The 26,680-nt window shown below is 43.8% G+C and overlaps 1 protein-coding gene and 1 long non-coding RNA gene across 2 annotated transcripts in view; one reads left to right on the plus strand and one right to left on the minus strand.

The window, feature by feature from the left end:
- Nucleotides 1-26,680, minus strand: part of LOC308577017 — a 243,969-nt gene that overhangs the window by 181,779 nt on the left and 35,510 nt on the right. The gene's annotated exons all lie outside the window — the stretch shown is intronic.
- The window catches only part of ABCA1 (ATP binding cassette subfamily A member 1), a 111,278-nt gene that overhangs the window by 13,071 nt on the left and 71,527 nt on the right, over nucleotides 1-26,680 (plus strand). The window contains exons 2-5 of the mRNA XM_081175998.1: nucleotides 7,548-7,689; nucleotides 13,657-13,750; nucleotides 15,004-15,145; nucleotides 16,618-16,736. Of these exons, the coding sequence (XP_081032124.1) occupies nucleotides 7,624-7,689; nucleotides 13,657-13,750; nucleotides 15,004-15,145; nucleotides 16,618-16,736 (421 nt within the window). The 5' untranslated portion in view covers nucleotides 7,548-7,623. The remainder of the gene's footprint in view (nucleotides 1-7,547; nucleotides 7,690-13,656; nucleotides 13,751-15,003; nucleotides 15,146-16,617; nucleotides 16,737-26,680) is intronic.

Here is a 26,680-nt window from a genome sequence, read left to right on the forward strand (position 1 = left end):
AAATTTTGATTTTGGTTTCTATGAGCTGTTGAGCCCATGTTTTGTGGCACCATTTTAGGACTTCAGTCTGAAACAGTGTCCATTAGCCCTACCAGCATCACAGTGACGGTTCACTGTGACCAGAATATAGATATTCATTCTCTCTCTATCTCTCTCTCTCTCTCACACACACACACCAGTTCAACACTATTTTATTATTATTGTTTTTAACTGAAAAACATACTACATTAGGTGATGTTATTTTGAAAGGAACTTTGCTCAAATTAGTTAGGAATCTGACGACCTTATGGTGCGGATCCTGTCTAGTGTGCTGGGCCTCAGCCTTTTAGTTAATCAATCAATCAATCAATCAATCAATCAGTTTCTTATGGTCATAGATCAGCATTTTTAAAATAGCTAAAATACAAAATTATAAAAGCAAGATACAATATAAACAAGCCAGAATATAGAGCAGGGAGACAAGAGTAACTGACCAGCAGGTTAAAACAGCTAGAATTATAACACTTTACTAAAGCGATCCAGTCGAAGACTGGGGAAGAAGATGCATGTGTCTGAAACAAAAGATTTCATGCCCAGATTAATATATATTTTTTAAAAAAATATTTATTAAAAGTTTTTAAGATATAACAAGAAAAAAGAAAAATAAACATACAAAATAAAAAAACAGTTAAAAACACACATTAATTTTCAATAACATAACTTCCATACACTTATTTCCTCGGACCTCCTCATACCTCCCTTCTTTGTATTCCAGTTCGATTTGTTAGTTCAGCAAATCCTTACCATTAAACTTTTACCCATTTGTAAAACCTCTTTTTTTTTCATATCTCTTAAAGCATTACAGCTGGAAACCGCTTAGTTTCTATCCAACATCCTTCTAACATTCATTAATTTTACAATGTTTCTGTAAGTAGTCTTTGAATTTCTTCCAGTCTTCTTTCACCGACTCTTCTCCCTGGTCTCGGATTCTGCCAGTCATTTCTGCCAATTCCATGTAGTCCATGCCCAGATTAATATTGGTTTATTTTTAGGTAGCCTTTTAGTTAGGAAAATGGTGGTGGGCTGCGTGTTATTTTTGCTTCTGTTGTTTAATCACTTACCAGATTCTAAGGATCATAACTGTGCAAATTTAAAAGGAGGAAAATTTTGTTGGTACAACACTGGACTAAAGCATGTAAAAGTCCAATTAAAACAGATCCTAACAGAGGGAAGAGAGGAGAGGAAGGGGAAAGAGGGGAGAGGAAGGGGAAAGGTGCACTAACAGCACAATCCTATGTATGCCTACGCAGAAGTACGTCTCACTCAGTTAAGTGGGACGTACTCCTAGTTTAGTGTGCATAGGATTCTACCTTAAGGCTGAAAATGGTATGCACATATATCTCTAAGTAAGGGTAAGCCTTATGGGCCACAGGTGAGCTTACTTCCGAATAAACAAGCATAGGAGCATATTGTTTGGTTCCACTCCTAAGCACACTTACAAGGGAGTAAGTCCCTAGGGACTTAATTAGATTTTCTTCTGATGAGACATACTTAGAAATGCAGCACACAGAGAAGAATTCAGGATATGTATATAACCAAGACCTGTAGTACTGGTGCATTTTATTGAAGGCAGCAAAAGCCAACCTGGTTGACCAAAAATATAACGTTCTTGAAGGCAGCTCATGTACAGGCTGATTCACACATGCACACACCTCACTTGATTTCTCATTGCTTGAACATAAATGGTTTGATGAGTTGTGGTTGATTCTATGGACTGACTCCATGGAAGAGCGTTGTGCGCTGATGTGATATCAAAATTCTGGTGATTGAACTGGATGGCTTGTTCACACATGCAACACTACCACCTGAAACTGTAGATATAAAGCAATGCAGGTGTGAACCAGCACTAAGTGCCGAGTCAGACCTTTAGGTGGGCATGGAGTTCCAGTTGGATCAAGATTGGGGTGCAGGCGCTGTCCCCCCAATCTGAAAAGGGCAATGTGTATAGAAATGGATAATTATCTGATGCCGTCTCCAACCATAATAGTTGATGGGTGCAAAACAAGAATGGTGGAAGCACTGTTTGGGCAGCTGGCCTGTTGCAAGTGGCTGTTGTAATTTGGTGTTCTTTTCCCCAAAGTTGGAATGGCCAAGAAGAACTCACCTTTGAGAGTTTAATCTTACATTATATTTAAAAGTCAAACACTGCTTGCAATAGGAGTTGGATCCAACCTTTGATCTTTATTATGAAAGAGCCTGGACTGATTCCTCCCACCACCACCCCAGGCTCAAATAGTTTTATCTGTTCTCAGAGCAAGGACAGCACATCAGAAACAGCAGGGCGAGCTGGCGTTAGCATGCCAAGATCGTTTGCAGCTGCCCTGCGGGCTCTGCATTTGGGAAATGGAAGAACAGCTCAGTCTCTCTAGTCCTTTGTTCCTTGTCTTTCATTAGAAGGGTGGGAAGTGAGTGGTGCCTTTAATGCAGAGGTTAGAGATGTGTGGCCTGCGATATTGCATGGGCAACCGTTGGGGTTGATGGTAACTGTAGACTGGAAACATCTAAAGGGCCACTCATTCTCCATCCCTGCTCAACACAAGTATGCCAGAGATGAAATAGAAAACTCTGTGTACTTCATGGTGGATTGTTTCATAGAATCATAGAATTAGAAGGGACCACGAGGGCCATATAGTCCGAACCCTTGTAACGCAGGAATCTTTTGCCCAACCTGGGGCTCGAACCCACAACTGTGAAGTTCTCATGCTCAATATTTGCTTCATACTGGACTGCAATACCTGATGTTCGTACATTCAGCAATGTCTATACCAGGTATAGATAAGCTGTGGTCCTGCAGTTGTCATGATTATGACTGCTACCATCCCTGGTCATAATGGTTGGTGATTATCCAATCCAACCCCTCATTTATGCCGTCCTCTGGGGTGAGGTGTGCTGGTCCACTGGTGGTGTTGTAACTGTGCTATGATGTGATTATGTAGACGTGTTGGCCATCTGGGGCACTAACTCTGTGTGGTGCTGATCCATGGAATTGTGGAGTAGCTCAGTTGGTAGAGCATGAAACTCTTAACTTCAGGGTCATGGGTTTGAGCCCAACATTGGGCAAAATATTCCTGCATTGCAGGGGGTTGGACTAGATGCCCTTTGTGGTCATCTGCTTCCACCTCTACAATTCTGTGATTCTATCCTGGTGCTGAAATTTGTGCAGTCTTATTGGGAGTTCCTGGGTCATACTATAAGCACCTCCAGACCATGTTAGCTAGATCGCAAACCTGCCAGAAAATCACATCCTGCTCTGTAGAGACCAGTGTTGAAACTTCAGAGTAGAGGTCTTATTACACAGATATAGCAACCTGGGAATCTCAGGAGCCATGAGGGCTGTATCCTTCCTTCCGTTCTTCATTTTTAATAATAATTAAAAAATAGAGCCTGGTTTCTCAGAATTATTTCTTTGTTTTTTAAAACATAATTCACAACTGTGTTTTTAATTGAAACTGCTTTTCGGGTGTTTTTAATTGCAATTGGTTTTAGAAGGTTTTAACTGTTTTGTTTTTTAATTGTCTATGTTTGTATTGTCCTGGGCGCCTCCAGGAAGAAGGGCAGGATATAAATTTAATGAATAAATAATAATAATAAAATGAAGAGAGTGGTATGTTTCCTAGTATAGTTAAGCCCTACTGCCAACAGCCTTTGCTGTCTGCTCTCTGGTTTTATAACATTGCTCAGTCACTGACTAAATAGTTACTTTTTAGGGGAAAGGTTCTCCCCCCCCCCCCCGCCATACCATTTTTTCCTCCTAGTCAGAGAGCAAACAACTGTATTGTTTGCCAAAGCTTCCCTCTTCCCTAAGGCTGTTTAATGTTTGTTCAGTACAGCTGTGGTTGCGTTGAGAATGAAATGCAACTGCACAGTTTTAATTTCCAACACCCCTTAAACTATACAGCTGTGAAAATATGGTCATGGGTAATGGGTGTACCCTGCCAAGGTTCAGAGACTGATTTTAGGTTATTGTAGGGGTGTCAGAGGAGGGGTAGTACCTCTGGTGGGAGACATGTTGTGCTCCTTCTGGGGTAGCTTGTCCACCTTTGGTCCCCACCCTGCATTCATCTCGTGATTCCTAGAAGTTGTCAGCATACAACAGCGGCCACACCTCAGGAATGGCTTTGACTGGCTGGCTAAACCAGGTGAAGGTAGCCAATGGGCCTCAAACCCTTGGTGAGTTGGGGACTTGCCCTTCATTCAAAGACAGGCTCCGGCAGATTGAGCAGATGAGAGCAATAGTGGGTCCAGCGGTCAAGAAGGCGGTTTCTGCACATGCTGTAGAGCAGCCTTTCTCAACCTGTGGGTCCCCAGATGTTGTTGAACTACAACTCCCGTCCCCCCTAGCTAGCAAGGCCAGAGTTCAGGGATGATGGGAGTTGTAGTCCGACAACATCTGGGGACCCACAGGTTGAGAACCGCTGCTGTGGAGAGAAGTGAGGGGCAGGTGTGGCTCATCCACCTGGGAAGGTAGCCCATTTAGCAGAAGGAAACCTGTTCCTAAACCTCCATTGCCTTGCGGGATATCTCCAGGAGAAGAAAAGGCTAAGGAGTAAATTCTACACAAGTCTGGAGTCCCTAAGACAGTTGGATGGCGCCTTGTACGCCTCCTTCCAGTAACTCCTGCAGCCAAACATATTGCTGTGCTTTCCTTTGGACCGAGCTAGGCCAAGTGAGAGGGTTTTGTCATCTGGGCAGCCCAGGACCTCCATATATACTGCCCAAGCTTGCACCCCGGGGAGGTCACTTTGCTGCTGCTAACACAGCAGTTTGACTTCGCTCCCAGAGGCGCACTGTCGAGACTGATGCAAACAATAGGAGGCTGAAAAGGAAGACTTTTAGGGGAGTTTTTTGGAGCTGCACAAGCATACTGTCCTGGGCTGCCTTTGGGGTGCTCAGAAATGACATCTGGCCATGCCAACCTTCCTAAAGCAAGGGCAAATTTGTGCTTAGAATTTTGCACTTTCTGCTTCGTGGATTTGTCACACTTTCCTCCCTGACAATTGCCACAGGGCAAGTTGCTTGAAAGGTTCGTGGATCAAAACTCCACCTCTTCTGCCCTTTGGTGCAGCTGTACTGAAAATGGGGGGAGGAGGATAAACAGGAGGCATTGTCACATAGCAGGGAGGGGCTTATCAGCCAGTGTCTCTTCCATGCTGCTGAGGCATTTTTCAGTAATCCAATCTGGGGGTTGGGGGAAGGGTGATTGAGAGCTGAGTTCTAATCTTGCATTAGTCACTGTTCTGCTCTGAAAACAGCTCTCTGCATTTTCTTATATGATATATTTATCTATTAAATTTCTAAACTACTCTTCATCAAGAAGGGGATACAAGCGGGTATACAGCAATGCATCATGTTGCAGGGAGTGCATTGCAGACCATGAATGGTCTGCAGACACTGCAGTAGTTTTAACAAACACTGTTCCGTAGCAGCAATCCTTCTGCTGGTTTGGGTTTAGGGCCAAATTTGATGTTACCCAGGGAAATCTATCATCAGATTTCCTGCTTCCCTCCTCTCCCAAGGTAAAAGAAGCCATAGGCCCCTGAATCAGATTGGGACTATTGCTTTGGAGTAGAGAAGGTCTATCCTTTCTCCTACACTGTGAATTGCCCTACCCACTTCAAGCTGGTATTTGCCCTGCAGAGCAAAACATACATGTGTGAAACAAGAATATTGAGGGGTCCCTTCAAGGGGTTCAGCTTCTTAAGGAAGACTGGACCTTTGGAGAGAGCATACCTTTTAAGGCTCAAACCGGTTGGGAAATGAGCAGAGACCAGACCAGGATATACAAAAGCAAAGCGGCTATAGGTCTGATCTTTATTAACTGTTGCAACAGGGTGCTCACTGCCACAAACAGGAAGCAGGAGGGACCCAGGACAAAGGTGTGCAAGCCCTTAAATAGACTTCTGAACTGCCCACCCTGGAGCCCAAGACCGCCCCTCCATACATCATATGTACATCAGAGAAGGGGCAGTCTACAACAGAAATCTGAGTGCGTTGTTTTTATCCTGTCTGCCAGGTTACCTGATTGGATTACCTGGGCATCCTGGCCACTCGTTTGTTATGATAACTACTCAGTTCCCAAATCCAGGTCACAGGCTCATCCTATTCATATCTTCAATGTGCCCTTGATACAGGATTTGTGAGCAAAGAGACAATGGGGAGGCTCGCCATTTCCTTTGACCTTGCAGAGAAATGTTTGAGGTCATTTGGGAGAGACAAAATGGTTTCAGGAATATTCTGTGAGGTTTCAGACATGTGGTTTATACATTTATTTTATAAAGTTCTTATAACAGGTGCCTACATGATAACCAGGGACGCGGGTGGCGCTGTGGGTAAAACCTCAGCGCCTAGGGCTTGCCGACCGCATGGTCGGCGGTTCGAATCCCCGTGGTGGGGTGAGCTCCCGTCTTTCGGTCCCAGCTCCTGCCCACCTAGCAGTTCAAAAGCACCCCTAAGTGCAAGTAGATAAATAGGTACCGCTTTATAGCAGGAAGGTAAACAGCGTTTCCGTGTGCTGCACTGGTGCCGGCTCGCCAGAGCAGCTTCGTCACGCTGGCCACGTGACCCGGAAGTGTCTCTGGACCGCGCTGGCTCCCGGCCTCCTAAGTGAGATGGGCGCACAACCCTAGAGTCGGACACGGCTGGTCCGTACGGGCAGGGGTACCTTTACCTTTACTTTTTACATGATAACCGCATGTTTTCCTCCAGAGGCAAAGAGTACTACTCTCTCTATGTGTGTTTCAGTTGTGGAAACAACTGTAGAAGAAAGTGACCCCATCCGGCCCATCAAATGAATCTCCCTGTCACAATTTTTAACACCTTTGCTATTTCTCAAAAACAGCAGGATCTATTATATTTATGAATCTCCTGCATCACACCTTGTTTGGCTCTCTGTGTGCAGTTTGAATAGAAATTAGAAATACAGTGGTACCTCGGGTTATATACGCTTCAGGTTACATACGCTTCAGGTTACAGACTCCGTTAACTAAGAAATAATACCTCGGGTTAAGAACTGCTTCAGGATGAGAACAGAAATCATGCTCTGGTGGCGTGGCAGCAGTAGGAGGCCCCATTAGCTAAAGTGGTGCTTCAGGTTAAGAACAGTTTCAGGTTAAGAACAGACCTCTGGAATGAATTAAGTACGTAACCAGAGGTACCACTGTACAGAATTACAGGTGCCTCTGTGGAATAGTTACATGTGGCCTTGAACTACAGTGTGTGGTGGATGACAGGGGTTTGTGGGGGAATGTACTTGCATTACTTAAGGGCAGATTATTGACAAAAAGTAAAGTTTGGAAACACTTGGCTTAGAGTTCAAGATCTGGGTGAAGCTCTGTAATCAATCCCCTGCTTCATCTTCCTTAATATTGCTGCTGTGGCTGTGTGGGTGTTATTGGGCTACACAGCCCTATGTTAGGTAAGAACAAAGCAACATACCATAAAGAAGGAAGTGGTTTGTTTTGCTTTAAGAATTAACAAATCCTGCTAATCCATTCTTTTGTTGTTTCTAGTTGATGACCAGCCACAGTATCTCTGCTGTGTGCTGTTGCCATCTGTGGTGCTGCCAGTGTAAACAGAGGGAAGAAGATGGTGTTCTGGACACAGCTTGGTTTGCTGCTATGGAAAAATTTCACCTATAGGAGAAGGCAAACGGTAAGATCCCACACTATTGCTTGGTTTTCACAAAGTAGGTAAGGGTACTGGTTGCTTGGTTCCCAATACAGGGCCTTCTTATAAAACCATTTTTTATTTTTTTTGTGCCAAACAGTAAACACAGAGTGGTTACTCACATGTGCAAATCTCCCATTGATCTGGGTAGTCTTTTCGATAAAAACAGCTCCAGGATTTGTATAGTGGCTTTGATGTTCTATTGATCTGAAGATAAGTACCGGTAATCTGTTAGTTGGATCTTACAATGCCCTGAAGAAGTCATGGAAAGGTTTTTTGATCTCTTGGAGGTTCTCCTTAACAGAAGAAGTGGGAGGTAATGTTTGGTGATCCTTCCTCTGTATAGCTACCACCTTCCACACTGTTGCAGAGAATATGGAGCAATTTCTTTTGGACATGGGAGGGTGGGGGATTCTATGAAAAATGCCCCCACTCCTCTGCTAGTTCGTGCCTAAGCAGAGAACAAGGCAGGCTTATGCTGCTTTTATTTACAATGCTGCCACCAAAAACTTCGTAGAGAGATATCTTAATTTAAAAAATAGGTGCACACCTAGCAAAGACATTGTATGAAGAGGTACATATATTGTGTAAAATCTGTTGACTCCTCCCATTAGTGGATCAATCTAGGTAAACCTGGGGGAATCCCTGTTTCTCTGGCTGCTGATTTGGCCTCAGCATTTGGAAGCTGATACATACACATATAGACCTCAGGATACTTTTGGGTCAAAGCATGTGTGTCCTCAAGCTGAAGAAACTGTAGATTAAGGGGCACATGCTGTGATCACCTGAGCTTTCCCACCCTGCAGGTTAGCAGGACACCCAATGCTGACCCCTCTCATGGACAATGCTTGATAATTCCTTAATTCTTACAAGAACTCAGCAGAGGTACCCAGTGGGGTAGCGTTGCCGTAGAACTAAAAGAACAATAAGAGCTTACGCAAAGAGTTTACATTATGTTAAATTTATCAATGGAGGAAAGATAGTGTCATCAACAGTTGCTGCTGTTGAGAATGAGTTTATTTTATAAGCCTTTTCTTCTCTCTGTGCTCAGAGGGGTCTATGCAGCTCTGAAAGCCACTTCATGCCTCAAACAATGTGGGCATTAGCACACCAGAGCTTCTGCCACAATACATTTGTGAGACTTTAAGGTGCCACTGGTCTTGACTTTTGCTTGCTTGCTTGAGCTATTCCTGATTGTATACTGTGTTTATATTGCAAGGACAGGGACTGGACTTTTAAACCCTACACAGCTACGTGTTTGGAACTCATCCCAAAGATGGAGGAACTCTACCAGTATATAATTTACACCAGGTGTTGGGAGCCTTTGGCCTTCCAGATGTAACAGCTCCCACCACCCCTGGCCGTTGGCTGTGCTTGCTGAGGCTGATGGGAGTTGTAGATCAGCAACATCTTGAGGGCCAAAGGCTCACCACACCTGCTTAGTGAGGTCACCGATGCTTGCATATGCATCATGCCCATACAGAGATGACACTAACACTGTCTGTGAGCGAGACTACCATCTTTGATAATTTTCCTGGTGGTTGGGGATTAAGAGGGGTGGCTAGAGCTTTGGCCAACCAAAAAAGAATTGTACAGGTGTACCGCTACTTATACTAGGGTTGTCATATTTCAAAAAGTTGAGTTGTTGGTTTTTTGCAACATCTCCCCCCCCATCAAGTTTTTTAGCTGTTTTTTAGGAAATCAGGCACTTTGACTAATTTTCAAAAATTCCACCCAAACGCCGTTTTTGGCAGATGAATCCCGGCTATGTTTGGGAAATTCTGGACGAATGGCAGCCCTAACTCACGCACAATTGACTCATGCACAAAGCACCAAGAAATAAATAACTTGGTTCGAACCTTGAAATGGCGGGAGAGAGCTAATGAGCCCTCATGGCTCATGAGAAGACCCTCCCTGGAACCCAAAAAGGACTTCAGCGAGGGCAGAAGAAGCTTTGAAGAGACCAAAGACACAGCGGGGCTTTGTTTAGGCTGCTCAGCCTCCCCGCCTAACAGCTGATGCACGTGGTAGCACAGCAGCCGGAGCTGCTTTTCTGCACATCCTTCAGCCTCCAGCCAGTCCCAGAGCTTCAATTCCAGTAGTGGATATTTTTGGACGCAGTGTTTTTTGGTGTGGATTGGAGAGAGAGCAGCAGAGAGGGTGTTTAAAGAGTGTTTAGAGGGTGCTCCCCACTTAACGGTTTTTGCTTATGTGTGCAGGGCCTAGAACGTAACCCCCCCCCCCCGTGCAAATGAGGGGATGCCTATATCAGCAGTCCCCTGGTGGATTGCAGTCAATATCCCCTTGCTACATCTTGCACGGTTTGCATCAGCTTCGTAGATAGCTGGCTGCTTTCAAATGCATAAATGAAGAGGAAGAGATGCAGAACAAGGAGGCGAGTGCGTGTGTATTTGCTCAGCTCTCGCCCCTGAAGTTGCTTTTTCCTCCCACAGGGTTCAGCCAGGATATACTTTGTCCTGGCTGCCTTCCAGCAGCACAAATGTAACTCTTGCTCTGTACACGTCAAGCTGAGCTTTGTACCCGGCTTTTGCAATGCTTATTTCAGCTGCCGCTGCTGCTTCTGCTCGGAAAACTGGCGGAGAAGGGAAATGCAGCCCAAGCTATTTACGGGACGAGCTCTTGTGGGAAAAGAATCTTTCACCAAAAAGGAAAAGAAACCCACCCATTCCCCCTGTAAGGTTGAAGCACACATCTGTTTAGGTGTGTATAAAGTGAGCTGTCCCAAATTGCAACATCGTTAGTTGCAGAAGAATTAGAATTTCAGCATTTATATAGAAAATATTAATTTAAATATATTGCAAATATGAATTAATGTTTGTAGAATCCTTGTAAGGGAGGCCAGCATTATTGCCTCCTTAATGTAGATACAAGTAGTATGAGGAGTTGAAATAAAAGATGATTGCTCAAGATTACTTACTGAGATGGTATGCGCACTCTGAGCCATTGAACTGCACCTTCGCAGCAGATACATAGCCTGGCTAGATGTTTTCATTTCCCCCCTTTTTAAAGACTCTAACCAATTTTCTGAAAAGAACAGCAATAAGCTATTCTTTTTCTCAATTCCGATAGAATCTGGGGGTTTTTTTTGGGGGGGGGACGCAGCAAAACAGAGTGTTTCATAAGGAACAACAGGATTGGTATACATCTGTGGCTATTGTTGTGTGTATACCACTTCCCAAAGCAGCAGTTGGATGGCACTAGATTTAGAGTACAGTGGTACCTTGGTTGTCAAACGCCTTAGTTGTCAAATGAATCAGCTCCTGAATGTTGCAAGCCTGGGAGCGAGTGTTCCAGTTTGTGAACGTTTTTTGGAAGCCAAATGTCCAGCACAACTTCAGCAGCTTCTGATTGAGTGCAGGAAGCTCCTGCAGCCATTGAAAGCTGCGCCTTGGTTTTCGAATCATTCTGGGCATCAGACGGACTCCCAGAACAGATTAAATTCAAGAACCAAGGTACCACTGCAAACTGGAAAAAACGTGTTCCCTTCAACTTGCCTTGTGGCACACACCATGGAAACGGTTGTCTGCAAGTGACATAATACTTCAAGGGATTTAAGACAGACTCTCCAGGTTCAGATTCCAGATTTGGGGGAGATGGGCCAATTTTGGGCCACCTAAAATGGTCCAAAAGGATATTGAATTTGAATTCGCCAGCATTCAGTTTTTATATGCTGTTATCTTACCATTATACTTGTTTTATGATTGCGTTTTTATTTTAATGATACTGTTTTTTGTTTTGCTGTTGTATACTGCTTAGATATATAAAGAAATATTAAGCGGTTTGCAAATGCTGCTGCCATTATTATTATTATTTTTATTATTTTTATTATTATTATTATTGCCTCCCAGCTTGACCACACCTCTCCTAGTGCAAGTTGGGCTCTTCCTCAACCACTTGAATGATCCCTCTTTCCCTGACTGACCACGTGGGTGATTCTTTGAGGGTGGTAGTGAGGAGGACCCAACATCAACCACACAAACGTCTCAACCTTACAGTTTTAATCTGGGAAGCATATGGATTAACCTCTGAACATCCACCAGGCATCTGAGCCATTAGTCTAGGTTTTCCAGACTAATTTTGTATTGGACCAAGATAGGTCCATCCACAATTAGCTTTGGCTATGATTTTTTTTTTTAACAGACAGCATGAATCTGCATTATATTTAAGCACTGTTAAGTTTCACTGCTGTGGGAGCAAGGAATGCTACCACATTAAAGTCATTTTATTATTTATGCATTTGTTATCATTATATCTCCCCTTTTTCCTATGGAGACCTAGGTGTGAGAACTGCTAGGTTAGATAGATAGATAGATAGATAGATAGATAGATAGATAGATAGATAGATAGATAGATAGATGATAGATAGATAGATCCCACTGAGTATTTGGGTATCTGATTTTCAGATAAGAAAAGGTTTAGAAAAGGGAAATAAAAGATCCCCAGAAGTAAAATATAGTCAAACCTTGGTTGTCGACTGTAATCCGTTCCAGAAGCCTATTCAGCTTCCGAAATGTTGGCAACCAACGCATGGCTTCTGATTGGTTGCAGGAGCTTCCTGCCCTCCAGCGGAAGCCTCATTGGATACTTGGCTTCCAAAAAATGTTGAAAAAATGGAGCATTTGCTTTCAGGTTTTCAGCGTTCGGGAGCCGAAACGTTCCCGAATGGAGGAGTTCGGGAGCCAAGGTTTGACTGTAACAAAAAGAGAGGTCTAGCGTGCTATGACATGACACATCTATTAAAGGCACCTGAGCTCTGCCCCGCCATAGAGCCTCCCATCCGAATGCTGGCCAGACCAGACTTGCTTAGCTTCAGCAAAATTTTCTGTACCCTGTAACTTCAGACCATGCTGTGGAAATTGCTCTGTTAGTCCTACCGTGTTTGGGGGGGAAGGTGTGGGATTTATTTACAGTTTAGATTTAGCTGCGTTACAGTAACACCCCCAGTCCTCCTTCATGCCTTGGCCCTATGTTAAATGTCAGTTGCCTAATTTTAGATACATGTTGATGCCGCTACGAATGCTCTAAACAGCACTCCTGCACTGACATGTAAAACATTATATATATATGACAGTTGGCAGTGACTGTGTGGATAAGTATATTGTTACGCTCTCCCAACTGTTTTCCAAGTGGTGCGAAGTTCCAGGACTGCAGTGACCTTACTCAGGTTTGGTTCATTGGAGGCTTCTTAGGATTTTGTGATTTCTGTGCCTATTTACATATATACACATTGACCAAAGGAGGAGTCACACCTTCAGTTCTCCAACCGGCACCCCAAGTCCACTGCTCCTGCGTCAGGTTTCTGCTCCAGGGAGACAGAACCCCAAAAACACATTCCAACTTAGATTACAGTTTGCCCCATCGTTTGCTTCACAGATTACACCATCCTTGGTCCCCAACAATTTCCTAGCCATTGTTGGCCCATTTACCCTGCAGTTTTCCCAGCAAAGGAGATTTTTTGGACAACTTTCCTTTGATTATTAAGTCAGCTTCCAGCCCTATCTGATAGTTCCATTGAACCTCCCTTGTCCAAGCTACCAATCCCACAACACTATGAAGTATTTCCCTGGAGGTTTATGGATTTATTTATTTTTTTTCTGGGGCAACTGTATTTTTGTGAGAAAATAACCACATATGCTGTGGTGGGTTGAAAAGCTTGTGGATATGATCAGAGAAAACACTATGTAATTTTTATCCTGTGTTTTCATGAGATACGTGAATTCCAAAAAGCAGTCCGTGCATCAGTGGCCCATTGACGAAGTTTTCATGAAACACTGAAATGCAGTATCTTCTTCAGAAGTGTTATTACGCTGACATAAAGACACAACTCTAATACTGCTTGTGAAGGACTTAACCAACTTGTCCTCAGTTTCCTATTGATACCAAATGTGGATGATTAATATTTTGTTTCTTCTTTCCTCTTCTCTCTTCTAGTTCCAGCTGCTGATTGAAATCATTTGGCCTTTACTTATCTTCTTTATATTGATCTCTGTACGGCTATCGTTTCCACCCTATGAACAACATGAATGTAAGCATGGAACATGCATATGCTTTGCTTTATATTTGGTGATGATGAGAAGGAAGGAAGGAAGGAAGGAAGGAAGGAAGGAAAAGGAAGGAAGGAAAAGGAAGGAAGGAAGGAAGGAAGGAAGGAAGGAAGGAAGGAAGGAAGGAAGGAAGGAAAGAAAGAAAGAAAGAAAGAAAGAAAGAAAGAAAGAAAGAAAGAAAGAAAGAAAGATTGCCTTCATCCTCTCCCTTCTCCTGCATGCATGTTTGGCATCTATAGCACAGATGGACCTAAGGTAGCATGGAAGAGAAACACCTTTGCTGTCCATTATGGCAAAAACAAGCAAACAAAAATGGTAGTACAAAGCTAAGCTTGATAACTTGCAGAGGATACTCAGTCAAATTGGTAGAAAGACACCAAGGATAAATGCAACTAAACTGCCATATAACAGTGGCTTTCCGGGTGATTAACAACCTGCCATGTTTCTTCCTGTGCCAATGGGTCAACAAATACCAGTTGTTTTAACAATATTGATATTACTATTTGCCTTCTGAGAAAAGAAGATACTCTTCATTTTATGCATTAAGTGCAGTTCAGTTACATCAAACATTTTGCCGGGTCATGAACACACACAGGTGTACCTTCCTCCCCCTATACCAAGATCTGGGGCCGTTCAGAGAAACCTTGATTGCAGGTGACTGTGACCTCTTTAGGTCTGCTTAGGAATTTAAGGGACAGAACTGTTATCTAATGTTCCAACGTTCTTTGGTGTTTTTTCAACATGAGCTTTGGATAGCTTGCCGCATATTATTGCGACAGCAGCCGAGCTGTAGGTGCGTAGCTTTTTAAACCACTGGATATTTTAAATATGGCTCTGTTAACGATTTTTAAAGTGATTCAACAACGGGATTTTTTTCGGGCATCAATTCTAGACACACCTATCTGGGAGTGAGTAGTTTTAAGGAAAATTAAAAGAGATCATTCCCCAAGGTATAGAAGCACATTTTGTGTGTCCACTGTAATCGCTGTTCAAAAAATTTCTGAAGGTTTTTGAAAGTTCTCTGGGTATTTTCCTGTTGTTGTTTCCTAGCTGTAAACTCTTTGCGTACATTAGAAACCTCTGTGATAGAGAGATGCATCTTCTCTCATGGTGGACACGGAATAATATTTTTTTGAGGGGTGGAGACACACTGAGGACAAAGGTTTTTCAAAAGGAGAGAAAGCAACTTGATGGCCTAATATGTACATTCCTAAGTTTTGTCCTTGTGTTTCAGGTCATTTTCCAAACAAGGCCATGCCTTCAGCTGGAACATTGCCATGGGTCCAAGGGATTATTTGCAATGCCAACAATCCCTGCTTCCGCTACCCAACTCCTGGAGAGTCACCAGGCATTGTTGGAAATTTTAACAAATCTATGTGAGTACCATATCTTCCTTTATGAATCTCTGGCCCAGGGAGTAGTGAAGGGACAAGTATGAAGAACGGAACGGAGGCAAAACGGCCTTGCACTGGTCTGCATTATAAAAGGTGTTGGCTGTTCTTTTTTCTGGCACCCCTGCAAGAAGCCTTTGGCTTGGTTCTGAGATAGTGGCTGTGCTTGGCAGGGCGAATGTTGGGGCGGAACATACAGGGCAGTGAATCGGGAAAAATTTCATCCAAGGCAAAACTTTGCAGGTAGGAAGCAGTAGGAAAAGTGGATTAAAGGGGAGGGCAAAACTGCAGCTCTTTAGGACCTTAAGGTAAAGGTAAAGGGATCCCTGACCATTAGGTCCAGTTGTGGCCGACTCTGGGGTTGTGGCACTCATCTCGCTTTATTGGCCGAGGGAGCCGGTGTACAGCTTCCAGGTCATGTGGCCAGCATGACTAAGCCGCTTCTGGCGAACCAGAGCAGCGCACGGAAACCTTAGCCGTTCCTATAATTCTGACTTCACCAACATGGAGGAGCAGCTTGGCTTGCTCAGCACGCAGAAATCACTTGGAAGGATACCTGCACAGTTTGCTTCATAACTTTCTTTCTACAACGGATAGAGATGTACATTTTTTAAATGAAAGCTGAGAGTCTGGGGTCCTTGTGTGAGAGCCAGTGTGGGGTAGTGGTTAAGAGCAGTAGTCTCGTAATCTGGGGAACTGGGTTCGCATCTCCGCTCCTCCACATGCAGCTGCTGGGTGACCTTGGGCTAGTTACACTTCTTTGAAGTCTCTCAGCCTCACTCACCTCACAGAGTGTTTGTTGTGGGGGAGGAAGGGAAAGGAGAATGTTAGCTGCTTTGAGACTCCTTTGGGTAGTGATAAAGTGGGATATCAAATCCACTAATGAAGGCCTTCTTGGCAATCCTAAATTATTCAAGTACATTTTTGACTAGTACAAATGAGGATGGTCCTGTTTCTCGCTTGATCCTGTTGGGATCAGATAACTCTGCTCTGTCTTTAGCATGCTTATTGCATCTGAGGAGCGAATGACCAGCTGCCCTTTGCTCTGGAACTGTGACCAACTTCTCTAATCACGTGTCAAAGTTGCAACACCTTCTGAGGCCCTGATCCCAAGAGGAAATGGGAAGCATGTTGCCACAGCTGGAGTTTTTGATGGAAAAGAATAAAGCATTGATATGAGCAGCTGGTCAAAAAAAATAAATACCAAAATTTCATTGGCGAAGGGAGAAAATGCAAATAGCACATCCAGCCACTAATTAACACGGGACACAATCCTGTTGGAATGAGCTCTCACAAAACATGGTGGTGCTGTTCACCAAACCTCATTCGTTTTAGTGGGACTTGCAAGACAGATCCATGAGTCAGTTGTAAACAGGAATGTGCAATACAAAGAACAGACTTTGGAGTCAAGCGAACTATCCTTCTTTCCCCTTCTTATATTATCCTATCTTCCTTAGCGTTTCCCGCCTGTTCTCTGATGCCAAACGATTGCTACTGTATAGCCAGAAAGACACCAGCATTAAGGACGCACAGAAAGTAGCAGGGAAACTGAAGAAAGTTGGGAAGGCTATTTCAGGTAAGTGAACAAAGGATGTGCTGTCCATTTGGTGTTGCGTCAATAATCCAGAAGATGGAAAAGGCTCACTGATGCTTAAATTTGCACTGGCTAACTTTGTGAGCCCCCCCCCAACAATACCACAACAAGTAGTTCACCCCCATCTGTCCCTACCCCATGGCTGGACCCCTGTGTTTACCTGAAAAGTAAAGGCACTTTTCAGGTGAAAAAATATAACTGAATCAGAAGCCGGGATTTCAAATATAGCTGCGATCCCGTGCATGCTTAGTTGAAAATCAACCCATCAAAATCGATAAAAGATCTGTTTTCAGAGAAAGTATGTTTAATGCTTGCATCTTAATGTGAAATATGCCATTATTTCTTTCAGAGAGCCCCTTCATCCTCCCCAAATGTGCTTGGTTTCCTGTGTGTCAGCACTTCTATTTCAGTACTTTCCCCCATCCTCAGCTCTCTGTGGTTTATGTCAAAATAAAAAAATTCCTTCCAGTAGCACCTTAAAGACCAACTAAGACCACACTACCTGAAGAAGTGTGCTTGCACACGAAAGCTCATACCAAGAACTAATTTAGTTGGTCTTTAAGGTGCTACTGGAAGGATTTTTTTTATTTTGACTATGGCAGACCAACACGGCTACCTATCTGTAACTGGAACTGTGGTTTATGTGTTTGTGGAGCCTTTACACTGAGGTGGCAATGACTTTGTTGTTATTTATTGTTGTTTATATACATATACATATACATATACATATACATATACATACACACACATATCTCTCTCTCTCTCTGTGTGTGTGTGTGTGTATGCATTCTTATTTATTTATTTACTTACTTAAAGGTAAAGGGACCCCTGACCATTAGGTCCAGTCGTGGTCAGCTCTGGGGTTGCAGCGCTCATCTCGCTTTATTGGCCGAGGGAGTAGGCGTACAGCTTCCTGGTCATGTGGCCAGCATGACTAAGCCGCTTCTGGCGAACCAGAGCAGCTCACGGAAATGCCATTTACCTTCCCGCCAGAGCAGTACCTATTTATCTACTTGCACTTTGACGTGCTTTTGAACTGCTAGGTTGGCAGGAGCAGGGAGCTCACCCCGTCACGGGGATTCGAACTGCCGACCTTCTGATCGGCAAGTCCTAGGCTCTGTGGTTTAACCCAGCGCCACCCGCGTCCCTGATTTACTTACTTACTGCTTATATAGCAGACATGGGGTGTGGCGTGCTATGAAGGGATCATATATATGTGGCAAAATAGACTTTCAGCCCCAGGACCATTCTTTTGACCCTTCTGAGAAGATAGGCTTGAATCATGCATTAGGTCCCATCTCTTTTACCTTCTTGTTTCTGATACAGGAACTGGGCTGGGAGAAATAGTGGCTACTGTCATATGTAAGGAAGGTGGAAGAGGAGGCTCCCTATTGTTGTTAAACCATCGCTTTATATGTGAATGGGGAAAACACCTGAACGATAAATATGTCTGCCCTCACTACGTTTCTTCCCTGCCCTGATTTCCCATTTCTTCACCCTCCCCTCTCATCTTCTCCAGTGCAAGAGTTCTTCCGCATTTCTCGTAGTTTTTATTCAGACTTTAAAGGGAGTATGATTTCTTTGTAATGCAAAACCACACTCCTTGAAAAGCTGCAAAGGAAATTCATTGAAGAAGATACCTGGGCTGTAGCATCTGTGTGCGTTCTTTTGAATATTTTGCCCATGCTTGGTTGGTTCAGGTTTTATGAGGATGATGCTTTTAATCTGCTAGCTCATGATGTTGATGGCTCTAAAGAAGTGAGTAAGGTATCCAGTCAAACTGCAAATCCTGTAGGTTGGCAGAAGACACCTAGTGATTTCGGCAGCTAACACCATAAAAGCATATAAGTTTGATTAAAGGGAGGAAGAAGACCTGAGGTAATTACTTGTTGCAGGATTAAATGAGTAATGAGTATCTCTGAGCTTAAATTTTATTGTTAACTCTATTTGTAATTATTCATCTATATAAAACAGTGACATGTATAAAAACAATTTTTTAAAATTACAACAATGCAGTTTAAAACCACAGTACACACACAATATCAGCTCCAATCCAATTAAGATTCCAAATGGGATGAGAATTCCACTTAGACCTGTTAAATATGTTGAAATGAGCTCTCCCTAACCTGCTGAGGTATGAAATGTATACGAAGTTTCCAAATTCACATCCTTCAGAACTTTGTTTTCATTTTAAGTATGAGTGCTAGGAACAGATGGGGAAGGTGTTCAATAGAGAAGAGAGTAGCCAGCGCTATTGAAATGTTAGTCAACGGATTATTTATTGGAATGTTGACTAATAATAATAATAATAAATTTTATTATTTGTTCCTCGCCCACCTGACAGGGTTGCCTCAGCCACTCTTGAGTGGCTTTCAGCATATACAAAAACATAATAAAACATGGTGTGCATGTGTTTGAGAGTGATATACAGTGCTCAAAGTGAGTACGGAAAGGATGGTTAGGCCCAATCTGATTGTTTCCCTGTTTAAAAAGAAAAGTGGGGTGATACCTTGTCTCACTTTGAGCATTGGTGGGATGTGAAGCAGTATGTGTGCATGGTTAGCATGTGTCGGAAACACATGTGCGTAAGAGTATTTTGTGTGTGCGTGCATACAACAAAAGATGTTGCACTTCAGAGAACAAGCATGCGCCTCCTCTTGTTCTGCAATAGAGCTGACGTTTCCTGAAAGTCTTCTACAGATATGAAACACTGACAAGAGTTGAGCAAAATATTAATAAACAACACTTTGCATTTCAAGTGTATAAGGCACTTCATAAAAGTGATCTCAGTAATCCTGGCGACAGGCCATTGCTGTTCCATCGATATTGCAGATTGACGGCTGGGCAGGGGCCTAGCTGAGGCTGAGAAAACAGTGACTTTGCTAAGGCCACACAGTGAGCGCATGGCCGATGCAAACTATGAACTGTCAGCATTTTGCAGCTCACGCTCTTCTTAACCAATACCCTGGTGCTGGAGAAAGGAATGGCAACAGCAGCGAAAAGTGAAATGTATGGTGTTAATGCTAATAAAATGAAAGCTAGCAAATTGATTGGATAAACAAAGTCTGGGGCAAGCACATGTTTGTTTTATAAGGCAACTTGAGAATGTGCAGTTGAATGTGTATACTTTTTTTTTAAAAAAAGAAGAACATTGTGCACTGCAATTCAGAATGTTTGTATGACAGACACCATATTGTTGGTGCGAGCTGTGGTGAACAAAAGGGTGCTTGTCCTTTATGTTACACTCACACAGTCTCCGGGAAAATTCGTCAGAAGCTGTTGTAGCAATGACCTATAGCTTCAGGGTTCTGTTGCCAGCAAATGGAAAAGAAAGACCGTGCACAGAAATGAAAAGCACCTTTCAGGATTAGATGACCATTATTTCTAAAGCATAAAGAGGAGGCCTTCAAACTTGCATGCTACTTCAGGTTTTCAGTTTCCCCAAGGAGTAGGAAATCTGAGGGCACCTTTTTACAGAGTGACTTTCCTCGTGATGAGACAGTACAGTGGTATCTTGGGTTACATACGCTTCAGGTTACATACGCTTCAGGTTACAGACTCGGCTAACCCAGAAATAGTAACTCAGGTTAAGAACTTTGCTTCAGGGTGAGAACAGAAATCGCAGGGCAGCAGTGGGAGGCCCCATTAGCTAAAGTGGTGCTTCAGGTTAAGAATGGTTTCAGGTTAAGAACGGACCTCCGGAATGAATTAAGTACTTAACCCGAGGTACCACTGTACTTGACAATGCTTTTGTAATATCTGTTTATTTACCATGGGCAGTTACCAACATTGAATCAGTGCTGCCCCCCCCCCCAAAGCAACAGCAGACTCATGCAGCTCCCCCGGGGCTGCAAAACTCAGGCATTTTTCTTTGGCTAGATTTGAATGGCAAAAATATTTCCTTTATCCCCACACACTGGCAGGTGGGGTATGATCCAGACTCCATTGGCTTTGAGATGTCACCAGGAACCATAAAGCCATATTAAGCTTTTGCTCCTGCAGCTATCACAAACATCTGGGCAGCAGGCTTTTACTTCACTTTCCGTGTCAGAACAGTGTGTTCCATAATAACACCATAATTGCATGCCGGGTTTTTATTATTTTTATTTTTTGCATTGCTTCATCTGGCCCACAGTGAGACAAAACAGATGAGAAGTTGCAGGGATGGTACAACTGGGAGGAGAGTAGCAGGACCCTTCCAAACTATGCCCTCCCACTGCCACTTTCCAGCCATTCTGCAGCTGCCATGTTTGCTGCCAGTTCTCTACCTAAAGCTCTCTGGCTTGCCCCATTTGAGCTTATCATAAAATAATATTCTATATAGTGGTACCTCTGGTTACAAACTTAATTCATTGTGGAGGTCCATTCTTAACCTGAAACCGTTCTTAACCTGAGGTACCACTTTAGCTAAATGGGGCCTCCCACTGCCGCCGTGCGATTTCTGTTCTCATCCTGAGGTAAAGTTCTTAACCTGAGGTACTACTTCCGGGTTAGTGGAGTCTGTAACCTGAAGTGTTTGTAACCTAAGGTGTTTGTAACCTGAGGTACCACTGTACTAGATTGGGACATGTCAACAACTATACCAGCACAGTGTCGCAACTCCTTGCCTGCTCACCCCCACCTCCAGGTACTGTATATGTTTTGCTAGTCTTATCAAAACTGTTTTGGATTCCTCCAGAATTCCTAGGATCATAGAATCGTAGAGTTGGAAGGGACCCCAAGATTCATCTACTCCAACCCCGCTGCAGGATGTCTTGCCAAAGCAGACCTCTCCACATTTGTTTTTGCTTTTTGGCAAAACTGTGTTGCGGGTCGAAGCTCTGAAGACCACGTCCCCTTTCAAAGCCACTGCTTGTTCACCTTTCAAAATTCCTTCAGTGTTCCATACAAGGAGAGAATTCCCAAATGGGACTAGGAATGTTACTTCTTTGAAAAACCAGGGCTGGTGTTTGCCTTAGGAAGAAATCCCTCACTGGCACCAACCACAGCCTTCCTCCCGAATGCAAATGTAAGGTTACCAGACGTCCCCATTTCCCGGGGACAGTCCCCGTATTTACAAATCAGTCCCCATACAAAAGTGTCCCCGGATTCACTGAAAAAATCTGGTAACCTTAAAATAGTGGTGCCAGAGGAGCAAAGGAGAGGAAAGTTCGGTTCCTTCTCCCTTTCTGATCCTGATGCCGCCCCATCCCTGCCCCCCTGTGGCTGCTATTCTTTTTTTAAGAAAATGATGGTTAAATACAAGGACACTTTAAATATCACAGCTAGTATGACCTTTGGTGGCCTAGTGACATTGTTGTGGAAGGTCGTTACAATTATTGTTGACTCCAGATATTCAGGGCCTTGAGGCGTTTGTGTGCTCTCCTGATCCTTTACTACTGAGAAGAGGTTAAAAGACCTTTGCCTCTTGAGCCTAGGAAAAAGGAAGTTGAGAGAAGATAGGGTTGTGCTCTGCAAATACAATAGGAAGCAACCCTCACACATCACTATGTGCTCAAGTCAGCTGGACTGAAATATGGATATATGAGGACAGGATTGCACCTTTGCCGAATAAAGGTGAAGGAAGGGCCATGAGAGACGGAACTTTTTTGACTTGGGCTACAATGTAGTTGTTAAGTACAAAACCATATATTTTGGAGATTGTTATGAACTGGAACATCAAGAATAGTGGAATAAATGTTTGGCAAGAGCCATGGCTAATAAGAACCAGAGCAGTGCTCAAATGGAACTTAATAGATTGTTTAAGAGATATTAGGGTTGGTTCGTAATTGGAGATTATTTGCCTGAAGAAGTCAGGAAGAAACCACCACCAGCCAGGAGAGTCTTCTTGCCTTTCCCATAAAACATCAGCCATGGTGTAAAAAGGACCCATTGTATGGGGTGGTTTGTTTTTGAGATAATATCATTTTTTTCCTCAAGCAATTGCCTTCTGATTATTGCCATCAGTTTCTGATGCATTTTAATGCTTGGAGGAACATTTTGGACAGAATGAATCCCTTGGGCATAGGTTTTTTGGGGGGAAGGGGAATAAATATGTGGCTTCTTCATTTGGGCTATTGTAAAAATTGCTTCTTGAGCCGATGCTCTCTGATCATTCTTGTTTTCTGAGATAACAACGTGATAATAGACTAAGGGTTAAGGGAGCAACCTTTAAAATCAAGGGGAGGTTTGCAGGGGAGAAACACCATTTGTTTCCCCCACCATTTATTTATTGTATTAGATTTCTTACTCGCCAGTTCACATAGGTCCCAAGTCTGGTTACAGCCATATAATATACAATTGTGAAGCAAATAAAACAGCTGCAACCATAAAACAAGTCTAAAAACCTCTCCATATGTAAAAAAATACAAACATTTAAAAACTATTCCACACATAAAAATATGCAGATTGAATTGCTCCCGGAACATGGCAGTCCCAAGAAATGAAAATATTATTTCTACACCATTGTTGAGCACTGTGTTCCAAACTTTACTTGTGCCAGATTCAATTTGCTTCTGTGGCATGACTTAGTGGCTTTGTTTTGATTGATAATCTCAGGGCAGTGATTCCACATTTAGTCTAGCCATTTCTTACAAGGACTAGGAGCCAAACATTTGTTATCCGTGACTGTATATTGTGTCTCCGTTTCACTGAGTCACTTTTTGGGTCGGAGCCAGAAATAAATCTCAAGAGTGGGTGCAGTTGTAATGCTATTAACTGCCTGTATCTAAAAGGTACGGCTGAGTCAAAACGTTGATATCATGGCACACACAAACTAGACTCACAATAGGACATAAAGGCTGCAAGGTCAGACATCATGCTTCCAACCTGCGCCCCTGTCAGCCATTTGGCAAAATTGTGTTTCTTAACCCCTGAAAGACATGGAATTGGCATCAGTTTCTTGAAATTTTGCAACTTGCTTTTCCAGCAGGAATTTCTTGCCTCTGCACTGAGCCTTAAAAAAAAAAAAAAGGTATAGGACCCCTGACAGGCCGAGGGAGCCGGCGTTTGTCCGCAGACAGTTTTTCCGGATCATGTGGCCAGCATGACTGAGCCACTCCTGGGAAAACCAGAGCAGCGCATGGAAATGCTGTTTACCTTCCCTCCAGAGTGGTACCTATTTATCTACTTGTATTTTTGGCGTGCTTTCAAACTGCTAGGTTGGCAGGAGCTGGGACCGAGCAATGGGAGCTCACCCCGTTGTGGGGATTCGAACCGCCGACCTTCCAATCGGCAAACCCAAGAGGTCAGTGGTTTAGACCACAGCACCACCCATGTCCCTGCACTGAGCCCTACCCTTCCTCAAACTTGAGGCTAGTTCACACAGCCCTTCTGAGCTCCTTGCAGCTGAATTAATTGTACTGGGCCCATGCTGACTTTTAGCCATGCTGCTGCCATTAACATGTCAGTCTGCACAGATGAGTTTTTGACATTTCTGTTAGGGTCTCAGGGGCTTGGAATGGGGATCTTGGGCCATGATGTTGGGACTTACTGGACTTCTTGCCGTACTTGTTAATCATGCAAATGGGTGTAGTTATAACTAGAAAGCACAAGAGGCCTCTCCCGCAACGAGGCTCTGAGACTCAAGCAATATTCAGATCTAATTCTTTGTCTTCCTATTGGAATTTAAATCCCCAGTAACAGAGTTTCACTGGATTGATCAAAACCAAACCAAGGAACAGGCCTCAAGATACAATGTGTTCTAATGAGCTGTGGAACAGTATATTAGAGCACAGCATATATGTTGTAGCCAAGTTCTCTTCCTTGGGAGCAATTTCTCCTACCATAATATCCTTCAGCACAAGAGGTTCTGAGTACGTTCTTCCTTCAGTTAGTTGCATCCATAGCAAGCTTAGACTAGAGACAGCCATTTTTAAAGATGGAACCAAGTGAGGCATTGGTTCCCAGTGTACTCTTACCCTTCCCTTGTCCTCTTTCTCAGTTTTAAAAACAACTGTGCAAAGAGGTGAATATCCTGAACCAGGATAGCTCCTTCAGTCAGCTCTTAACAGTAATCTGCCTCCAGCTGAATCTCTCTGCACAGAAGGACCGAAGTTCTGACTGACCTTGTAGCTCTCTTCAGAACTCTGCTATCAGAATGTGCACATGCATTGACTCAGCTACTTTTTTTATTGAGAGCCAAGTACGGGAAATGTACTTCTTATCAATGATGTACCTTTATCTCCAGCTGTTAAAGTTTATCATGCTGAGAACACACACTGAGTAACTTTGCAAGTTAGGGGCTCTTCACCTGACAGTTTAGCTTCGAAGAACCACAGAACAAGGGTATAATCAGCTGTTAATGTGTAAACAGCATGGGAAGGGGAATCAATTCAATCTTTTGCCTATGGTGGTTTTCAGTTATTTTGGAGGCACGATTTGCATGCTATTTTAACTGCTGCAGCTGGTGAGACTCAATGTGAACTGTTAAGGGATATCATAGGGCATGTCATATGTCAATTATGTTCCTACAGTATATCTTTTGTCCAGAACTCCCACCCACCCCGCTTTTTAAGAGAAGATTGGAAAACGTTTATTGAATATATGGGGGGGAGGGAATTGTGTACACTTGAAAACATTGGCAGCATTAAGATAAATTCAACAGTGTAAATAAGTTTTGATGGATGCAATAATGGAATACTGAATGGTTTCGTTTATGTAAAATATGCAGGGATTTATGATATGCAAAATGAAACATGGAAAGAGAAGAAGGGAAGTCACCGATATTTTAAGGTTGTTTAAATGAGTATTCTAAAAAGAAATATATATATATGAGAGAAGGACCTTTTTTGCTTTTTAAATAATAAATCATGCAGGAGGAAGTAGGAGACCCTTTTAAAACCCACAAATAACAAACACCACCCACTGAGTCCTTCCAGTTTTAACCAAACGATGAGCCACTGGTAGCCTCCTTAGAAAAACACTGAAGAGGTTTCTACAAAAAGGTAAGGTTCCGGAAGTTTGTCCGACTTCCAAAATGTTCAGAAACCAAAGCACGGCTTCTGGTTGGCTGCAGGAAGCTCCTGCAGCCAATCGGAAGCCATGGAATCCCCATCGGCCATTCAGCTTCCAAAAATAGTTCACAAACCGGAACATTCACTTCCAGGTTTGCGGCATTCGGAAGCCAAAACATTTGAGAACTAAGCTGTTCGAAAACCAAGGTATGACTGTACAGTGGTGCCTCGCAAGACGAAATTAATTCATTCCGCAAGTCTCTTCGTCTTGCGAGTTTTTCGTCTTGCGATGCACGGTTTCCCATAGGAATGCATTGAAAATCAATTTATGCGTTCCTAGGGAAACCGCCTTCAGACCAGGTCCGGGGACAGTCTGTCCCCGGACCTCTTCTGAAGGCTGGGGGGGGGGACAAGGGCTTTTCTTTCCACCCCCAGCATTTTAAAAAACCCCGGGACAGCGGAGGACTTCTCCCCTGTCCGGGCGATCTTAAAATGCTGGCGGGCGGCATTTTAAAATCGCCCCGGGACAGCGGAGGACTTCTCTGCTGTCCGGGGCGATTTAAAAGCCCCTGGGAAGGCAGGCAGGGGGGACAAAGACTTTTGCCCCCCGCCAGCCTTCAGAAGAGGTCCTGGACCTCTTCTGAAGGCGGGCGGGGGGCGAAAGTTTTTGCTCCCCCTGCCTGCCTTCAAAAGCCCTCCGGGACAGGCAGGCAGGGGGGAGCAAAGACTTTCGCCCCCCGCCCGCCTTCAGAAGGTGTTCCCTCCCCGCCGCCCGGCTTCGGAACGATGCTCCGAAGCCGGGCGGCGGGGGCGGGTGTTCCCTCCCCGCCGCCCGGCTTCGGAGCATCGTTCCGAAGCCCGGCGGCGGCGGGAGGAGGCGTTCCCGCCCCACCGCCCGGCTTCGGAGGAGGTCCGAGGACAGTGGGGAAGACGCGCTGCGCTTCCCCACTGTCCCGGATATTTCCCTATGGGCTGTCGTCTTGCGAAGCAAGC

The sequence above is a fragment of the Podarcis bocagei genome (assembly GCF_964188305.1).
Source record: "Podarcis bocagei genome assembly, chromosome: 17".
In the NCBI taxonomy this organism is placed as follows: Eukaryota; Metazoa; Chordata; class Lepidosauria; order Squamata; family Lacertidae; genus Podarcis; species Podarcis bocagei.